Source organism: Lepidothrix coronata, unplaced genomic scaffold, assembly GCF_001604755.1.
Source record: "Lepidothrix coronata isolate B3197 unplaced genomic scaffold, Lepidothrix_coronata-1.0 Scaffold44, whole genome shotgun sequence".
Classification (NCBI taxonomy): Eukaryota; Metazoa; Chordata; class Aves; order Passeriformes; family Pipridae; genus Lepidothrix; species Lepidothrix coronata.
In genome coordinates this window covers 4,541,335-4,557,482 of record NW_016690224.1, presented here as the reverse complement: position 1 = coordinate 4,557,482, position 16,148 = coordinate 4,541,335, and the positions used below count along the sequence as shown (strand labels likewise).

Here is a 16,148-nt window from a genome sequence, read left to right as displayed (position 1 = left end):
AGCTGTTTTTAGAAATTAAGAAATATTTAGCAAATATCCTCACTGATGGGTTTCAGGAATAGAAAAAAAACTTATCCAAAAGCCAACTATTTCTACCAAATCTTGTTTAATTTTCACTGTGCTCTTTTTAATTGAAAACCAGAAAAATTAAATCAGCGTGAAAGCAGTGTGTGATCATCATTTGCTTTGATTGGAAGCTCAGTTTTTAATGAAAAAGTTGTCTTTGTGATGGCACATTTAGAGGAGGAAAATGAAAGCTTAGAAAGACTGTTCAGGAGTAGCAGGAAATGAAAGAACCACCCAGGAATGGAGAAACTCCAAAGCCCTGCCATGTTAGCTGGGATCATCCAAACCTGAATGTCATGAGCCCTGCAAATGATCAGTAGTTCTGGCAGCAGCTTCTTCACAGGATTGTGCCCCTGTGCAAATGCAGATTTCATTCTCTCCTTTGCTGCCAGGGTCATCCCTGCTATAAGTGAGCAAAGTTTTCTTCAGCTTCAGTCATAATTGTGTGATTTTGTATGAGGGTTGAGATTGGTTCCTGGTCTTTCAATAAAATGTGACCTAGGAAATAGCCTCACTGTTTCTCAGCCTCTGTCAGCTAAAGAAATTTTTTGGAGGGAATGTTCTCCTGAGAGTGGCTTTTTCTGTTCCATTGTCTTTTGCACAAAGCTCCACAGAGAGCTTTGACACAGTGGTTGTGAGGGAAGGAGCACTGGCTGAGGGGAAGTAACTGCTCTGGCTGTTCCACATCTCAGGCAGGAGGGTCAGGGAAGGTGCAGAGTCACCAGGTGAGTGCAGCCCTCCTGGTACCAAAGCCCTCTCAGTGGACCTTTCTCAGCGCTCCAGCCTGGGCTCTGCCGATGGCACTTGCAGGCGTGTTGGAGCTGCTGAGGGGTTTACACACAGCTGTGCAGCTCTGCAGCACAAAGCCAGCTCTGCACTCCAGACAAGCTTGGAAGCTACCCAGGGATTTCCCAAGCTGGATCTTATGTTCTCTGGCATGAATATGGCTGCAATTCCTAAGTCAGCAAGCGGGATCAGTGCTAAGATTCTGTATAATAATGATTTATTACTGCACTCTGAGGCCTGTTCCGTCCTCTTCTGGACCAGTCGCATCATCCTTCTGCTGGAAAAACTACCATTTTCTGTCACCCAGTGCCACGGTCACTGCCTTTCAAACAGATTGTGCTCTGGATCTCTCTTCTGTATTTTCAGCACTCTGCTGCCCTTATAACAATGCTCATTAATGCAGATATGGGCTAATATCTGGGTTTGATTTACTATATGCATCATACAGAAGCCAACAAGTAGCTTACTGGGGTCACATTTGTGCTGTTGGGCTGAATCATTCCTGATTCATATGTTGTGGCAAAAAGCCAGCAGTTCTAGTTACATCAATGAGCTAAAAGTTTAATAGATACTAATCTGGCAGCTCAGAAGGGAAAAATAGATGTCAGTAATAAGGATGTGTCATTCTAGCAGCCTTTCACATCCTTCACAAGTAAACTTGTTCAGCGTGGATGGAACTGGGTGCATGGGGGCACCAGTGCTGGTTAGACAACACTGACAGGTCAGAGGTGTCTTTCTGGGCCTGCTTAGCATTCCCTGCAGTTCTTTGGTGTGAAGGCACATGACCTGGTCATTAGATACCAAGGCTGACCATCCCAAACTGTCTTCTTCCCCAGCACTTATTTCATTTTGTTTTGCTTCCTGCAGGCCAGCCAGCTGGGAGTGTACCGGGCCTTTGTGGATAACTATGAAGTTGCCATGGAGACAGCAGAGAAATGCTGCCAAGCCAATGCTCAGTTTGCTGAAATCTCTGAGGTAATGTCACGGTATTCAGACACACGAGCGTCTGGATCTGACTAATCCCCCGCCATGTCACTCCTGTCTGTGCCCCAGGTATCTCTGCAGCCCTGGCTCCTGGAGGAGTGGTGAGCAACCATGGACCCACTCCTCCAGCTCTTGTTCTTACAGCCATTTGGGCTGATGGAGGTTATCAGAGACAGCCTTTATGTAGGGTCCTCACCCAGGGAATCTGGTGAGAGCTGGCATTGCCTTGAACTTGTTCAGCTCTGTGCCACCTTCATACATTTCTAGAGGGGAAGCTGTGAGTTTCTCAGATGTTTCTCTTGCTAATGATGATGCAGACTGTGGTGTAAAAAACCATCCTTAATGGCTTGCACTGTGGCTGTCAGTGGGATTGCAGCTTCACTGGCATGGAGAGGTAGCTCTCTGTGTGAAAAGGCAAGTGTGTTAACAGTAATGCTATAATGCTGTTTTTGGCCTACTCTGATTTCCTCCCTTTCAGAGGAGTACCTGTGTCAAAGCATCTTGAAGACTTCTTTTATGCTTCCGAGGCCACCAGCTTTGCCTGCAGTGCATGGTCCCATTGACTCTTTGTATTGTGGTGATTATTTCTTGAAGAACTCAGTTGCCAGGAAAACATGGATTTCATATGTGTCTCCTAAAAACAATCAGATAAATAATCAGAGCTGAATAATACCAGGGGCGTTTAGTGCTCTGAGAAATCTCCTGAGTATCTCCTATAGTGCATGTCCCTTGAGATTTCTGTGATAAAGAGGTAAAATATGATCCCTCGGTTTCGCTGTTTCCAAAGGATAATTCTGAAGTCATGCCGGTATTTGGACACTTTTGCACTTGTGTCCTGGTGAGGATTTTGGAGCTGAGCACATTAATGCATGTCGTGGTCCGTGTGCAGAGAGCAGAGTCACAGACAGTGTTCCTTTGCTGTCGTGAAAGAACTGACGTGTCCAAGGTCACCCAGTTCCGAGTGCAGGTCTAAGGAAGCATAACCTGGGGGTACTGAATCCCAATCCTGTACTTTATGTGCTGTGACAGCAGCTGTGTCCTTATGGACAGTCTTTCTTCTGCAGGTGATTTAAAAACTCCATCCCTGTAGGAGGTTCCCTGCCCTGCTGCATCTCTATTGGCACGTGCTCCCAACAAAATTGCTTAATATTTGAGATGTGTGGGTGCCTGTGACATGGCAATGATGGATTTACCAAGAAGTAAAGCACATTTTTCCATCACTGACTTGACCTGTGATAGGGCTGTTCTCCTTTCACTCTTAGGCCCTCCCCTGGAGGAGCAGATAGTCTGTTGTGTTCCCATGTGATATTTCAAGGTGATTGACCATCTGCTATGTGGGTTTTCTTCTTTTTCTTTTAGAATCTAAAGGCCAGAAGCACAAAGGAATCTAAAGATCAGACAACGAAAAATTCCTTGGAAAGTGAGTGATCCATACAGAGGAAACTGGTTTGTCAGCACTGTTTGGAGGCTGTTGCCAAACCTCCACTCTCTCTTTTTTTTTTTGAGTGCTGGAAGGTTGTGGAGTCTGCTGGCTCTACCTGGGAAGTAGCAGAGCTCGTTCATAGTAGGCTGTGTGTGTGGATGGAGAAGTGCCTCCCTCATCAGTCCCTTTGGGCAAAACCAGCCCAACCAAAGGGCTGCTGTGATTTTGAGGGAACATCTGCTACCCAGTGATAGCACACATGCAACCCCAGCACTGATTGCTATATGGGTTTTGCCCTATGGTGGCCTCTGAAGAGCCTGGTCAAGATGGGGTTCTGTGGTGCTTGTCTTCTCTGTGTGTCTGTGTGTGCTTTATTGGCTGTACAGCACATTAAACTTTAGAGAAGGGATGTTTCCAGTAGCTCATGGGTTAATAAACCTCTGCCTGTACATTCAGTACACTGGACAAGTTGGTCTGTAGGGACTGTATTTAGGTACTTCTTCCTTACGTTCCTGCTGCTTTTCTTTCACAGCCCTACTGTACAAGCCCGTGGATCGAGTGACTCGCAGCACACTTGTCTTGCATGTAAGTATCTGAAGGGTAGTTTGCAAACTTGAGACCCTTTTCTTGTTTTCTTTGACCTTTAAATTTTCCATGGAGCAGGACTGCAAAAATAAACCTCTTGTGCTGCATAAGAACCTCTTCCCTTTACACTAAGGGGGTGGAGTCCATAGGTAGGATGCTGTTATCTCTTCAATGGTGTCACGGAGAAGTGCAGAGTATTATTATCTCCTAAAGATAAAAAGCCTTGCTCTAATCAGTAAGAAGAAGCTGGAGCATCTTGTCCTACAGCTCTAGCTGGGGGCACTCAAACCCTTCTGCTCTCCAGTGCTGCTCATGGTTCTGTTCTCTGTTTGTGCTCCCGTTGTCAGGATTTGCTCAAGCACACTCCAGTGAGCCACCCCGATCACCCCCTGCTGCAGGATGCTCTGCGGATCTCTCAGAACTTCCTCTCCAGCATCAACGAGGAGATCACTCCTCGTCGGCAGTCCATGACTGTAAAGAAGGGGGAGGTGAGTCTTCCTGCTTTCATTATTTTCTCAGTTTCTAAATACTGGTTGTGTCTTTTCTGTAGAGCAGACCAGGAAGTTATGCTGTTAATCTGTTTGTTGCTAAGATACAGTTTATGCAGTGTCCTTGTTCTCTGAAGGATGTGGTACAGCTCCCTCTGTTTTCTGTTCAGAAAGCAGTTTGGAAACCCAGAGGAAAAGTATGATTAGAGTTTTCTCCTTAGCATTGTTAAAATCATTTGTCATACATAATTGCTGTGATGCATATTGCTATGCACTAAGTGGATTTGTATTTTACCTGCAAACTGAAACCAAAGGGGAAGCCTGGGAGGAGAAAAAAGTGAGGAAACATCAGAAGTCATGAAAGATTGGGAAAAGCTGTTTTCCAGATTCTTCATTTTCACCATAAAACTAATTTTCTGCATCCTTATTTCTAAAGAAGAATGTTGTAAATATGACTAGAAAGCAAAACAAGTGGATTGTGTTGGGAAAGCCAGGGAGGTGATTGTCTCCTAAGAACGTGATATAACCCTTCTCAGCTCAGCTGGGAGCTGGACTGCACCCAGAAAACTCTAAGATGTGCAGTTCCCTTACCTGCAGGCAATGCTGTGCAAGGAGGCCACAGAGCTACTCAGTGGTGAAGTCCTGCATTCCTCAATGGGCTTCGTTCAGCTGCCTCATCATTTCATTAGGAAGGGGTTCAGTCCCTCCTGACCAGGAAAGGCCAGGACTGGCAGAAGTGTTGTGAGAGAGAAGGATGTAGGAGACTGGACAAAAAAAAGGTGTAGCTGAGATACTAAATGTGTAAGAGGAATTGTGGCATCATGCCAGAGACACTGGCTGGCCAACAGTGACCCAAATTACCCTGTACAAAAACATCTCTCTTAACAGGAGATTGTTAAGATACCATGAACTTTCATGATTTATTCCCAAATCTTGACAGCTAAACATGCTTGCTCTTAGCTGTTAAACTGATTTTCAGCTGACAAAAGATTTGCTAGAAGCTGCAGTACTGGGAATTTGGTGCACTTTGTCCTGCAAGTGTTGCTCATTGTCTCGTTTTGCCAACCGAGGAAGTCTGCAGCTGAGAAAAGAAGAGGAGGGGCTGAGCAATTGGAGGCTGAGGTAGAAGCTCAGACATCAGTCACCAGGGCCTCAGTGATAGTAGATGGCCTCATTAAAGTGGCTGCTGATTGAGTCATAGCAGAAATCACAGGCTAGAATGCCCCTCGCAGGGGAGGGAGCATTTTGTGTTCTCTGGTTGTCTGTCAGCATCTCAATGAGGGATGAGGCTTTGCAAAGTGTCAGGCAGAATCCTAATGAGGTGCCAGAGCCCAGGCAGAGGGGCAGGCTCAGGAGGATGATCCTGATGATGGCTTTTTGGAGCGGTGTATTTGTCAGATCTTAGAAAGCAGGATTGGGCTCAGCAGGCCTGTTCACACTCTCCCTGGTCCTGCAGTGACTCCAGGTATGGTGTGGGGAGGGAAGAAGGGGACATAACAGAGGAGAGGGCTGTGGGTGTGCTGGAGGGGACTGGGAACCCTTTGTGCTCTCCCTCACTGCACACAGCTTTTACTGAGCCCAGGGAAGAAAAGGACTTGCTTCTGATGCTTCCCAGAGTTTGCCTTCCACTCTGGGAATCTAAGAGTGAATATTTTCTTTAGTCATCTGGCAGCAATATCCCACTTTTTTCAGAGCAGTAATGCCCCAGTGGATGCCCTTCTGTGTCTAGAGAGTAGGTATGTTCACTCTCCTGTAGTAATCCAGAGACACAAATCTGCTCCCAGCTACTCTGTGTGGGTTAGTGATGGCTGTTCCTTCCTCTGCAGGCTGCTCAGCTTGGGGTCATAGCTGGGTTTTGTTTATGCCTGTAAATCTTTCCTTTTCTACTTATCCTTTCCTCCCACTCGCCTTGCTGGTGCTTCCCCTGGGGTGACAGGACAGTGTGTGGATTGCATCTCCTAATTGACTGCTCTCAATGCATAATGCATTTTTTATTTTAATGAATCACCAGCTTGCTTTGATGGCTTTTTTCATTATTTGTCTTCCTCCCATTGAAATTTCCTTGGTGGAAAGGAAGGAGGGTAAAACAGCCTTTTCCCCTCATGTATTGCTTAGGTGCTGATCTCAGTTATCTTTTTTCCCCAGTCCTTGCCTTTTATGTGGAATATTTTTTCTCTTTGAGTGCGTTGTGGGGAGGAATCAAATCTCCTTTGCCAGCCTCTTGCTCCTGCTCTTCTTTTCAGGATTGCTTTGAACTGGGGAAGGCAGCCAGTTGTTAATCTCCCTAGTGACAGGCTGCTAAGGAGGGGAGTGCAGGTCAGGAGAGAGTACAGGCTCATCAGCACAGCCTTCCTCGCTCTTGCAGAAGGTGATTCCCTGCTTTGGGAGCACTGGCTCAGTCTGACCTGCCTGCTGGCTTCCTGTGTGATGCCAGGTATCTCTCCAGCCCCCTGGTCCTGCTGGGCTCTGTAGGCTTTGTTCTAATTCTGGATTTATGCAGATGAACTGGAAGGTGTCTGTGGTGCAGTTTAATTTGCTGGGCTGAATGAGCATTCCAGGTAGTGCAAAGAGATGGGAACAAAGGGAGTAAAACCTTTCACGAGAGGGACAGAAAGAGCTCCAGCAGGGATGGCAGTATTGGTGGATTGAGTCTGTGAACAGAGAGTTTGGTCCTTGCTGACTGTAGCAGACTTCTCTGCTTCGTGGTCTGCTGAGGGCTGTGGTGCAGAGGAGCCAGGAGAGCCCCAGCCTGGCAACACAGGGGAGCCAGGAGGGCTTGTCTGGCCTTTGGGGTCTCTTTCCATTCAGCTTGATCCGCTACATTCTCTTGCTTTGTCCTTCCCATTTTTCTACTTTTATAGTTTTACTTTCTTACTGTTCTTTTTAATGGATTATCTGCAGGAATCCACTTTGCTAAGCCTCTGAATAACCAAACAAATACATGGAGGGAAAGGGGATCTGAGCAGCACTGTACCTTGTGACTGGGAATGTGAGTGGTGGAGAATCACCCACTCCTCAAGTCCAGGGAGCAGGGCACCTTCCCTGCTCCCTGCTGATCCTGCTTCACCACTGCTGTCTTAGTTTAAATAGGGAACGTGGTTGAGGTTCTACTGGGTGCCCTGGGGAAGAAGGAAAACAAATGCTTTGGGATGAAGGATGTGCCACTATTATGTGCAGAAGGAGGGGAGTAATAAGCTTTTTTACTCTTATTAACAGAGCAGCTCTATGTACTGCACCTTGTGTTTTTTTTCAACTAAACCCAGATGCAAATGACTGTAGCACTTGGGTCATCTTGCAAGGGAGCAGAAGTGCAGACTGAAGCCTTTGGAAAGCTGGAAGCTCAGCGTGAGGCCTGGTGCCTACTGCTCCAAGGCCTTGGGCAGATGTTGGCAGTTGAGCACTCAGAAATGATCTTGGCTGCTTCACACTCTGTCTTACAGCTGCAGCCAGAGGGCTCCTGGTGACAGGAGCTTCGGGAAGAAGAAAGAAAGGCTATTAAAATGCTCAAAGTGCAGCCAGTTTAATTCCCTGGGCAGAGCATCCCTTTATTCTGCAGTGCTGGTCTTGCAGCACACACACACACACACACACACACACACACGAGGAATCATTTTCTTCCTACGCTCTGCAGAAAGCCAAACCAGCTCTTCCTCACTGACATGTGCCAATACCCATCTCCTGCTTTTACCCTCCTCCCTCTGCCTCACACATGTTCCAGCCCTTCCTGGGGCTCTCTCCCACGCACACACTGCAGGGCTCTGCTGTCACCACATCAGATGAGCTCCTTCCTCGGCACACAGGCGAGGAGAGATGGCCTTTTGTGCAGCTGTGGTTCTGGTTGAGTAGGTTTTTAAATTCCACTTTTTGTAATGTGTCTCAGACAAGCTGGCCACACTTCCTGGAGTTAATCAATCTGTGACAGCAGCAGGATTTCTCATATGCAAACAGCACAAAAACACCGTAGGATGAGTAGATGAGCACACAGGTAGTCGTGAGGTTGGTAGCAGAGGAGGGGGAGATGCTCAGTGAGAGAGGTAAGAGGAGGAGGACAGCAATAGGCAATCCAAAGAGGATAACCAAGCACTGACAGAGGTACTCCTTTGTTCAGAGCACTGAGGTGGGTGGGAGAAGAGGCAGGTGAAAAAACATGCAGAGAAAAGCAGGGCCTGGAGAGGAGGCTTGGGACTTACATTGCACCAGTACAGGAGCTTTGCCAGAGCCACTGAAGGTAACAGATTAAAGATGATCCTAATTCAGTCCATTATGATACAAAATTGGGAGTTTTCCCCCCAGGCTTCCTGGAACAACTTTCTGTAGCTGAGCTGAGCTCATGTGCTGGACACTCGACAGTCTTGGGGGCTGTCTGTGGAAGAGAGGGGGTCGCACTGCCACTGTACTGCCACTCTCACCCTAAGCTTAGGTTTTCATGCATGTTTATGTGGTTTTGTGTAGTTTATGTTGTTTCAGGGTGTTTTAGGAAACCATTATCCCCTTTGGCAACCTCTAACAAACAGAATAACTCTGGAAACAAGGTAGAGAGATGGTTTCCCACATGTGGGTTATTGTATGTCATGTACAGCAAGATTACTCAGCCAAAAGGCCTTGTGTTTCAGGAGACCCTGTTTAACAGGAGGCCACCAAAGGCATAGTTGGTGGCCCTGGGTGGGAGGAGTTGACCAAAGTGTTGGTTCCCAGACTGCCAGAGAAGGCCTGTGGAGCTGAGGTGGCACAGGCATCTGACCAGCACAAGTCCTGTCTGAGGGGGCTGCTGGCTCCCCCGGGGTGGGAGAGGATGGGCTGACTCATGTTAGGTGCCCTTTGCTCCCACGCTGTGGGGTTTGGCAGGGATCTGGTAAGCCAGTTGGGAAATCCTTTTATTGTTTCCCTCTGACCTGCTGAACCTCCCGGCAAGATGACTAATGTGCAACAGAGGATGTGCCCCTTTGCTGGAAGTGCCCCTCCTCGGCTCCATGGATGCTGAGCAGCCTGGGACATGCTTGTTGTGCCCAGCCATAACAAAAGTCCTCTTTTCTGAGAGAAGCTGGTAGTGAGGAGAGATTTCCTGACTTGGTCCACACGTTTTCTCCCATACTTTTCTCCCCAGATGCTTGGTTGCTCTTGTGGCAGTTTAGCCGTGCTGCTTGCTGGAGGGAGACCTTTCCAGCTAGCTCATGAGCAAGAAGATATGAAGACTGAAAAGTCTGGGAGGCTCAGTGTTTTCCTCTGAGTGACTAACTGGAATATATCCCTTTCATCTCTTTCCTTCTGTTCCAGCCAAGCTTAGGAAATACAGCCTTCTTGTCTTCCCACCCAGCTCCCTTTGTGGGACTTTTTGCTGCCTCATGGTTGCACTGTGTCTGTGTCAGTCGGGGCACTTGGTAGCCAGGAGTGCAAACCCAAATAAACCCAGTGTGACTGAGGCCACCTCAGCACAGGTGGGAACTGTGAAGGTTGGTGAGTCACACCCCTGTTTTGGCATCGAATGGCTGAGCTCTCTGCTCGGGTTTTGGGGTGATGTGCTCTTGGCAGGGTGCTGGGCTGGGCTCTTGGCTCACCTCACACCCTGCCAGTGCCTGGCAGAGGTGGGCAGAAGGCCAGGTTAGGACTGTGCCATGTCCCTGCCAGTCAGGGAAAGGACAGTGCTGCATCCTGGTGGGGAGCAGAGATGAGTGAGCTGTGAGAACATCTTTACACCTACGAACAATGAGCAGAGGTTGAGCTGGCAGTAAGCAGTTATTCTCATTGCCCCAGAGGAGCTGAGCTGATTTGCAGAGTAATTAATATGCATCAGATCTAGAAACCTGAGATCAGGGTTTTGGCTTGCTCAGAAAATATCTTTTCCTGCTTATTATTGGTCCCAAATGAAATTCTTTGCAGCTCAGGAGTGCTCTTGCTACCGATAACATACCTCCTCCTGTTTATTTATTTTAAAGCTCAGTGTTTCTAGTTTCCTACCTGGGGTTTGTTCGCCATGCAGGAGGGGAAGGCATGCACAAGCAGCAGAGGCATTAATGCAGGCAGGCGTTCGCCCCAAAACCACTGAGGAGGAGCCAGGAGGATCACACCCACCTAAAAATAAACATTAACATATGTACAGGCCCTTCTGAGCCTGAATCACTGCTGGATGCCAGATCTCCACAGAGTCCTGCCCAGAGATGGTGCAACATTCTGCTAGGGAGCAGCCTTGCTTCCCACAGCGATGGGAAAGGTGCAGCTTTTGCTGCTGCTGCTCATGGATTTCCAGGACCTTTGTGTCATGGAAGGCAGCACCCAGATGAGCTGCTGACACTGCTCTGGGTGCTTTCACAGGTCACTGTGGTGCAGCTGCAGACAGGAAAATGCAGGCTCCTAGTGTGTGTCAGGAAGTCTGGGGTGCTGTGGGACAGGCTGTGCAAACAAGAATTGTGTCTGCAAGGGCATTTCTTTGCCATGCATTCCCTGCTGTGGTGCCTGCTGGGCTCAGGACTGATGTGGTTTGTTTCCATGTTGGAGAGCCAAGATGGGAAGAACCGTAGGCGGAAGGAGAGGCAGCGTGGGGGGTTTGTACTCCCACACCCTCACCAGGGAGTGTGTGCAGGGCTTGTTAAGTCACGCAGAGAACAGAACCTGGGGGGCATCACCTGAGAAACTGAGGCATCAGCTCTGGTGTGGGTGTCCTGACCTGGCTCAGGGGAGCTGCTTTCCTGGTGCTGCAGTGCTGAGCACGTGGAGCTGAGCTGCCTCCTGGAAACAGAATTTGGTGTGTGTGTTCCCAGTGTGGGGAACACTGGGATGGAGCAGGTCAGGAGTGAGTCACACAGGCAAGTTCTGAGCGTGGGGCTGGGGAGGGCTCACAGTGAGGCAGCTCAGAGGTTTTGGCTGGCCCTGGACAGTGTCAGCAGAGCTCTCCTGTCTGCAACCACAGCGCTGTCTAGGCCATGTGAGGGATGTGTGACGTGTCACTTGGTGGTGTCAGGGGAGCATCCTCTTAGCTGGAATAACAAGGAAATAGTTTGGGTCATGGAAAAGTTCCTTAGTGTGCCTTAGCACGTGTGGTGAAGCTGATGGTTCCTGCTTGTACTGGGCATGAAGTGAGGCAACACTGACAGTTACACATATTGGTGAGAATAAAACTTGCCCAAAGTTGAATGGCCCTGTTTGGAAATCAGTGGGAGTTATCTATGCCAGATGTGCAGAGTCCTGTTGATCCTGACAGCAGAGTGGAAGGCCTGAGCATAGAGCAGGGCATGAAACTCCTGATGTGGTCACTGGTACCTGCACACAGCCATCTGTGTAAGTGCTAGCACTCCAGCCTTTTAGTCTTTTAACTGTGGACTCTCTCCCCCCCATAAGGGAATTAGGAAAGCAATGCTTATGCCAGCTTATCTGTGCCTCTTCTTTAGGAGATTGTAAAGCTCCCTGGAACTAAAAACAGGAATAAAGGCATCAGAGTTGTGCAGCTTCTTTGAATTTTCTAGATTTGGAGAGTCTTTATATGATATAAAAAGAGATTTCAATAGACATGGAGTGGGGGTATATCCAGATGGTTCTATTAAAGCACAGGCTTATAAGGGACTACTGAGAAGTTTGCTGGATACACATGTTCAGGAATTATCCCTTAGCAGCACTTGTAATGAAGAAGCAGCAATGGCTGCTGTTGCTGTTCAGCTGTTAATGTTGACAAACTCTGCTGTGACTGGGAGAGGAGGTGTCCTAGGAGGGCTTAGCTCTGTCCCTGGAGAGGTGGCTGAAGCTGAATGCAGAGGCTGGGAAGTGGCTCTGGGAGAAGCGGTGTGTGCTGCTCTCTGCTGGCTCCAGAGGGGACGATTCCCTGGCAGAGATTCAGGAATTCGGGGATTCCGGCCCTCCGGTACAGAGGCTGGGCAGTGACTCACAGTGAGTTACGCTCGGGCTCAGAACAGGTGATGGAGAGAAGCCTGAAGTCTGACCCAGCACCGGGTACTGAAGGAGATGCACGGCCATCTGTGCCTCTGGGAGAGAGGGCAGCAGCAGGGAGCAGAGTTTACAGCCAGGAATATTTAATAGGCTGTCTTCTTTTTTCTGAATCAGACAAATTTACTGAATTTGCTCTGGTAGGAGTCACGTCTAAGGAATGTGTTGCCCCAGTGCCAGATCTGGAGCTCGTGTTGCACTGACACATTTTCCTGCTCTTTTCCCCAGCACCGGCAGCTGCTGAAGGACAGTTTCATGGTGGAGCTGGTGGAGGGGGCCCGCAAGCTGCGCCACGTCTTTCTTTTTACCGATCTGTTCCTGTGTGCCAAGCTCAAGAAGCAGATTGGAGGGTGAGATTTTCCTTCTGAACTGGGTGCTTTGCACCTCAGCTGCAACAGAATCCTGGGGTTAGCCAGCAGTTTTAGTTGCATGTGAACACCCCAACCTGGGTAACTAAAACCCACAAGATGTACTTAGACATCAGGAATAATCAGCAAGGCAGGACTGTTTCTTATATGAGACCTTGTCCATGTCCTGATCCCTCAGGAAAGGTTAATTCCTCCCATCTCTGCCCTGAGCCTTCCTAGGAAAATAGGATATGCTGTAGGTGCTGATATTCAGGACAAATGCCATTAATTTTTCTACTTTCTTTTAATAGGTGACATTCTTCACTTTCTTTTGTGACTAAGGTTATTAATTTTGGCTTTGCAGCTACAGCCTGTTAACAGCTTTACAGAAAAATACCAAAGGTGCAGTAAACAGACTGTCAACCCCAAAGGGCAGCTATGAAGACAGTTTTGTTGACATTTTTGACCAATGAGGGGGAGGAACCATTACCAACATACCTGCCTCAAATAGGGCTTCTCTTCATTTGGTAAATGTTCTTCTAATGGAGACCCCTCTCATCTCCTTGCCCTCCTCAAGCAAAAAGTTATGCCTGCCCTTTTTGAAGCACATGCTTGTGAGGAATGAACCTTCAAAGCAGTGGGATGTTCCCAAGAGTGGATGTTCCTGACAGTAGAGGTGGGGCTCACCTGCCCCATTTGGGGAGGCAAAAGAGACCTGGGTTTAGGTCACAGGTGGCAGCCAGGTCAGAGGTTTGGCACAGCTTTAGAACTTTGGCTGCATGGAGGCTTTGAAGGGAGAGCACATGGGACTGAAAGGGTTTGCAGGAGAGGGCTGTGGTTTCTTAGGATAAAAGGAACTAGCTATCAAAATGAGTTGCCTTGTGTACTTGTGCTGGCTATTGCCCTGCTGGGCTTTCTTACTGGAAAGCAGCCTTTTGCCAGACTTTTTCCACATAGGAATCACAGTAAAGTTGGACCCATATCTGTATCTTATGCACTATAGCTGGGAAGGGGGAGTGGGTACTGTCAAACACCAATAATAGTAAAAGGTTTGGACTTTCTGCCTTTCAGGAAAAGCCAGCAATATGACTGCAAATGGTACATCCCACTCACTGACCTCAGCTTCCAAATGGTGGATGAGTCTGAGGCAGTGCCCAATATCCCACTGGTACCTGATGAGGAGCTGGATGCCATGAAGATCAAGATATCCCAGATCAAGAACGACATCCAGCGGGAAAAGGTAACAGGGGTTGAGCACTCCCTGACAGGTACAGACTCAGTGTCTGTGCTGAGGTGCTGCAGCAGCAGCACTCCCAGGGCTGCACAGCGTGGGGAGTCGTGTTAGAACAGGCTGTTCAGCAGAGGTCTGTGATACCCAGATGCTTTGCAGCCCATCATTGCTCATCCTCGTGCACAGCTTGAATGGTGGTGCCCTGTGAGGAGGCAGAAACAAAAACACTCTGTAGTTGTACCCAGTAGCTTCCCTACTTCATGAAACCACCTGTGACTGCTATCCCTGAGCATCCCTGTGCAGGGCAGGGCTCTTATGCTGTGGACATGAGAAGGACTGGGATTGTGACATGCAAATTTCTAGCTGCTAAAGTATGATCCTGCAAGTGATTTTTGGTCAGAAGCCATGTATTCCTCAGTTTTTGCAAGCTCAGTTATACCTTTAAATCTTTTTCCTACTTCACTGATGTCAAAGCATCAGCAAATGTATGTAGAACACCAATTATGTTGACTGAACAGTCTGACACAGACATGGTGTCTCTGGCCTTCTCTTTGTTTGCAAGACATGTTTTCTCAGAGGTGTTAGGTTCCTGGAACCCAAAAGAGAAATAAGAGTTTGAAAACTGAAGGCCTGCTGGTGTGTAGAGCCGGATATGAGTAACACTGATCGTGTCGTGACAAGATTATTCCCCACACTCCTGCCTCTCTGCCCTGGCTGGCTTTCAGAGAGGGCTTCCTGGAAAAAGGAAGATATTAGGAAGAACACTCCATGGAAACCTCTTACTCACCAGGTGCAGGTGTCTTAAGATACATGCTGTGGTGCATCACTGCCAAACAATACACATGGCTGGGTTTGGAACTGGGTTTTATCCAGGAAAAACTGATTTTAGCTGACTTCTGATGAAAATGGATCAGTGGGTGGTGAATGGGAGAGTTCTGGGCAGCTTCTAGGGAAGTTCCTTTCAGTCTCCTTAGTTAATGAGGAGATGGCAGTGTTGTGGCTGCCCAGTGACATGATGCTGCTGCAGCCTCTGGGCAGAAAGTACAGGGTGTAACTGGGACAGTGGCCATGCACCTCTGCACCTTCATCTGGGACAGCTGGAGTCAGGGAACAGAGCCGAGTGTGAGTGTAGAGGTACTGCAGGAACATGTTCCTGAGCAGCTGGGAGCCTTGTGGATCCTGTTGACAGCATTTCTTCTGCCATGGGGCCATTTCCCTACTCACAGAGGGGAGGGACTGTTGATTTTAAAATATCCGTTAGTGTAAATGGGATAGATGTTGGAGAATGACATGTGTCCTCTGTCTCCCTCTCTCCCCCACCCTCCAGAGGGCCAATAAAGGCAGCAAGGTCATTGAGAGGTTAAAAAAGAAGCTCTCGGAGCAGGAATCCCTCCTACTGCTGATGTCTCCCAACATGGCCTTCCGGGTGCACAACCGCAACGGGAAGGTGAGAGGACATCCCTTCCCCCTCAGTGTGCCCGAGACCACAGGGGCCTGTGTGTGGGGGGTTGTATTGGCTGTTGCACAAGGAGGTCTCCGTGGCCTCCACTGGCTGTCCTGAAAGCCCTTTCCAAGCAGCAGACACCCAGCCCTTGCTGTACCAAGGGTTATGATGACATCCTGTAAGGCTGTGACTAATCTGTACACGTCCCCTGCTCTGACAGTGCTGTGACCTGTCACCGTGGCCTTTCCATGCACGTGGCAAAGGATTCTCACAAGACTGTGTTACTGCTTGGTGACAATCCATGAGCTGGTCGCTGCTTCCTCAGCTTGCACCAGTGTCTAGGCCTGTGCTGGAGGCTTTTGGGGTTCCTGGTGTTGTGAGCACGGCACAGAGCTGCCATGGGAGCCCATGGATGCAGAGACACGGCTGCTGTTGGCAGGGTGGGGCTCGGGGGGCTCTGACTGTCCATGCTGGCACCGCTGGTGCTTTGCCGAAGGATCATTTCCACAGCCCTGCCTGTCCTGACAGAGCTGTGATGCAGGACAAGTGGCAGGAGTGCCAGAAGGACAGTGAATCCAGCACAGAGCTCTGGAGGAGGGTGGGGGCGGGCAGGCCAGCCCTCAGACTGATGCATACCCTATTTTCTTCTCTTCTCCTGGGCAGAGTTACACGTTCCTCATTTCATCGGACTATGAGAGGGCAGAGTGGAGGGAGAATATCCGAGAGCAGCAGAAGAAATGTGAGTGTCCCTCGGCTGTTATTGATACACTGTGATCTTACTGGAGAGCAGGAATCCAGAGGATGAGGAAAACCTGCAAAATCAGAGATATGCATTGAAATCCCCAGCACAACAAACATGTCT

The 16,148-nt window shown here is 48.6% G+C and overlaps 1 protein-coding gene across 5 annotated transcripts in view; it reads left to right on the top strand.

The window, feature by feature from the left end:
- The window catches only part of BCR (BCR, RhoGEF and GTPase activating protein), a 105,721-nt gene that overhangs the window by 66,085 nt on the left and 23,488 nt on the right, over positions 1–16,148 (top strand). For all 5 annotated transcript variants that reach the window (XM_017814088.1, XM_017814086.1, XM_017814089.1 and 2 more), the window contains 8 exons: positions 1,720–1,827; positions 3,196–3,256; positions 3,792–3,844; positions 4,192–4,332; positions 12,493–12,614; positions 13,683–13,851; positions 15,170–15,289; positions 15,950–16,025. In XM_017814088.1, the coding sequence (XP_017669577.1) occupies positions 1,720–1,827; positions 3,196–3,256; positions 3,792–3,844; positions 4,192–4,332; positions 12,493–12,614; positions 13,683–13,851; positions 15,170–15,289; positions 15,950–16,025 (850 nt within the window). The remainder of the gene's footprint in view (positions 1–1,719; positions 1,828–3,195; positions 3,257–3,791; positions 3,845–4,191; positions 4,333–12,492; positions 12,615–13,682; positions 13,852–15,169; positions 15,290–15,949; positions 16,026–16,148) is intronic.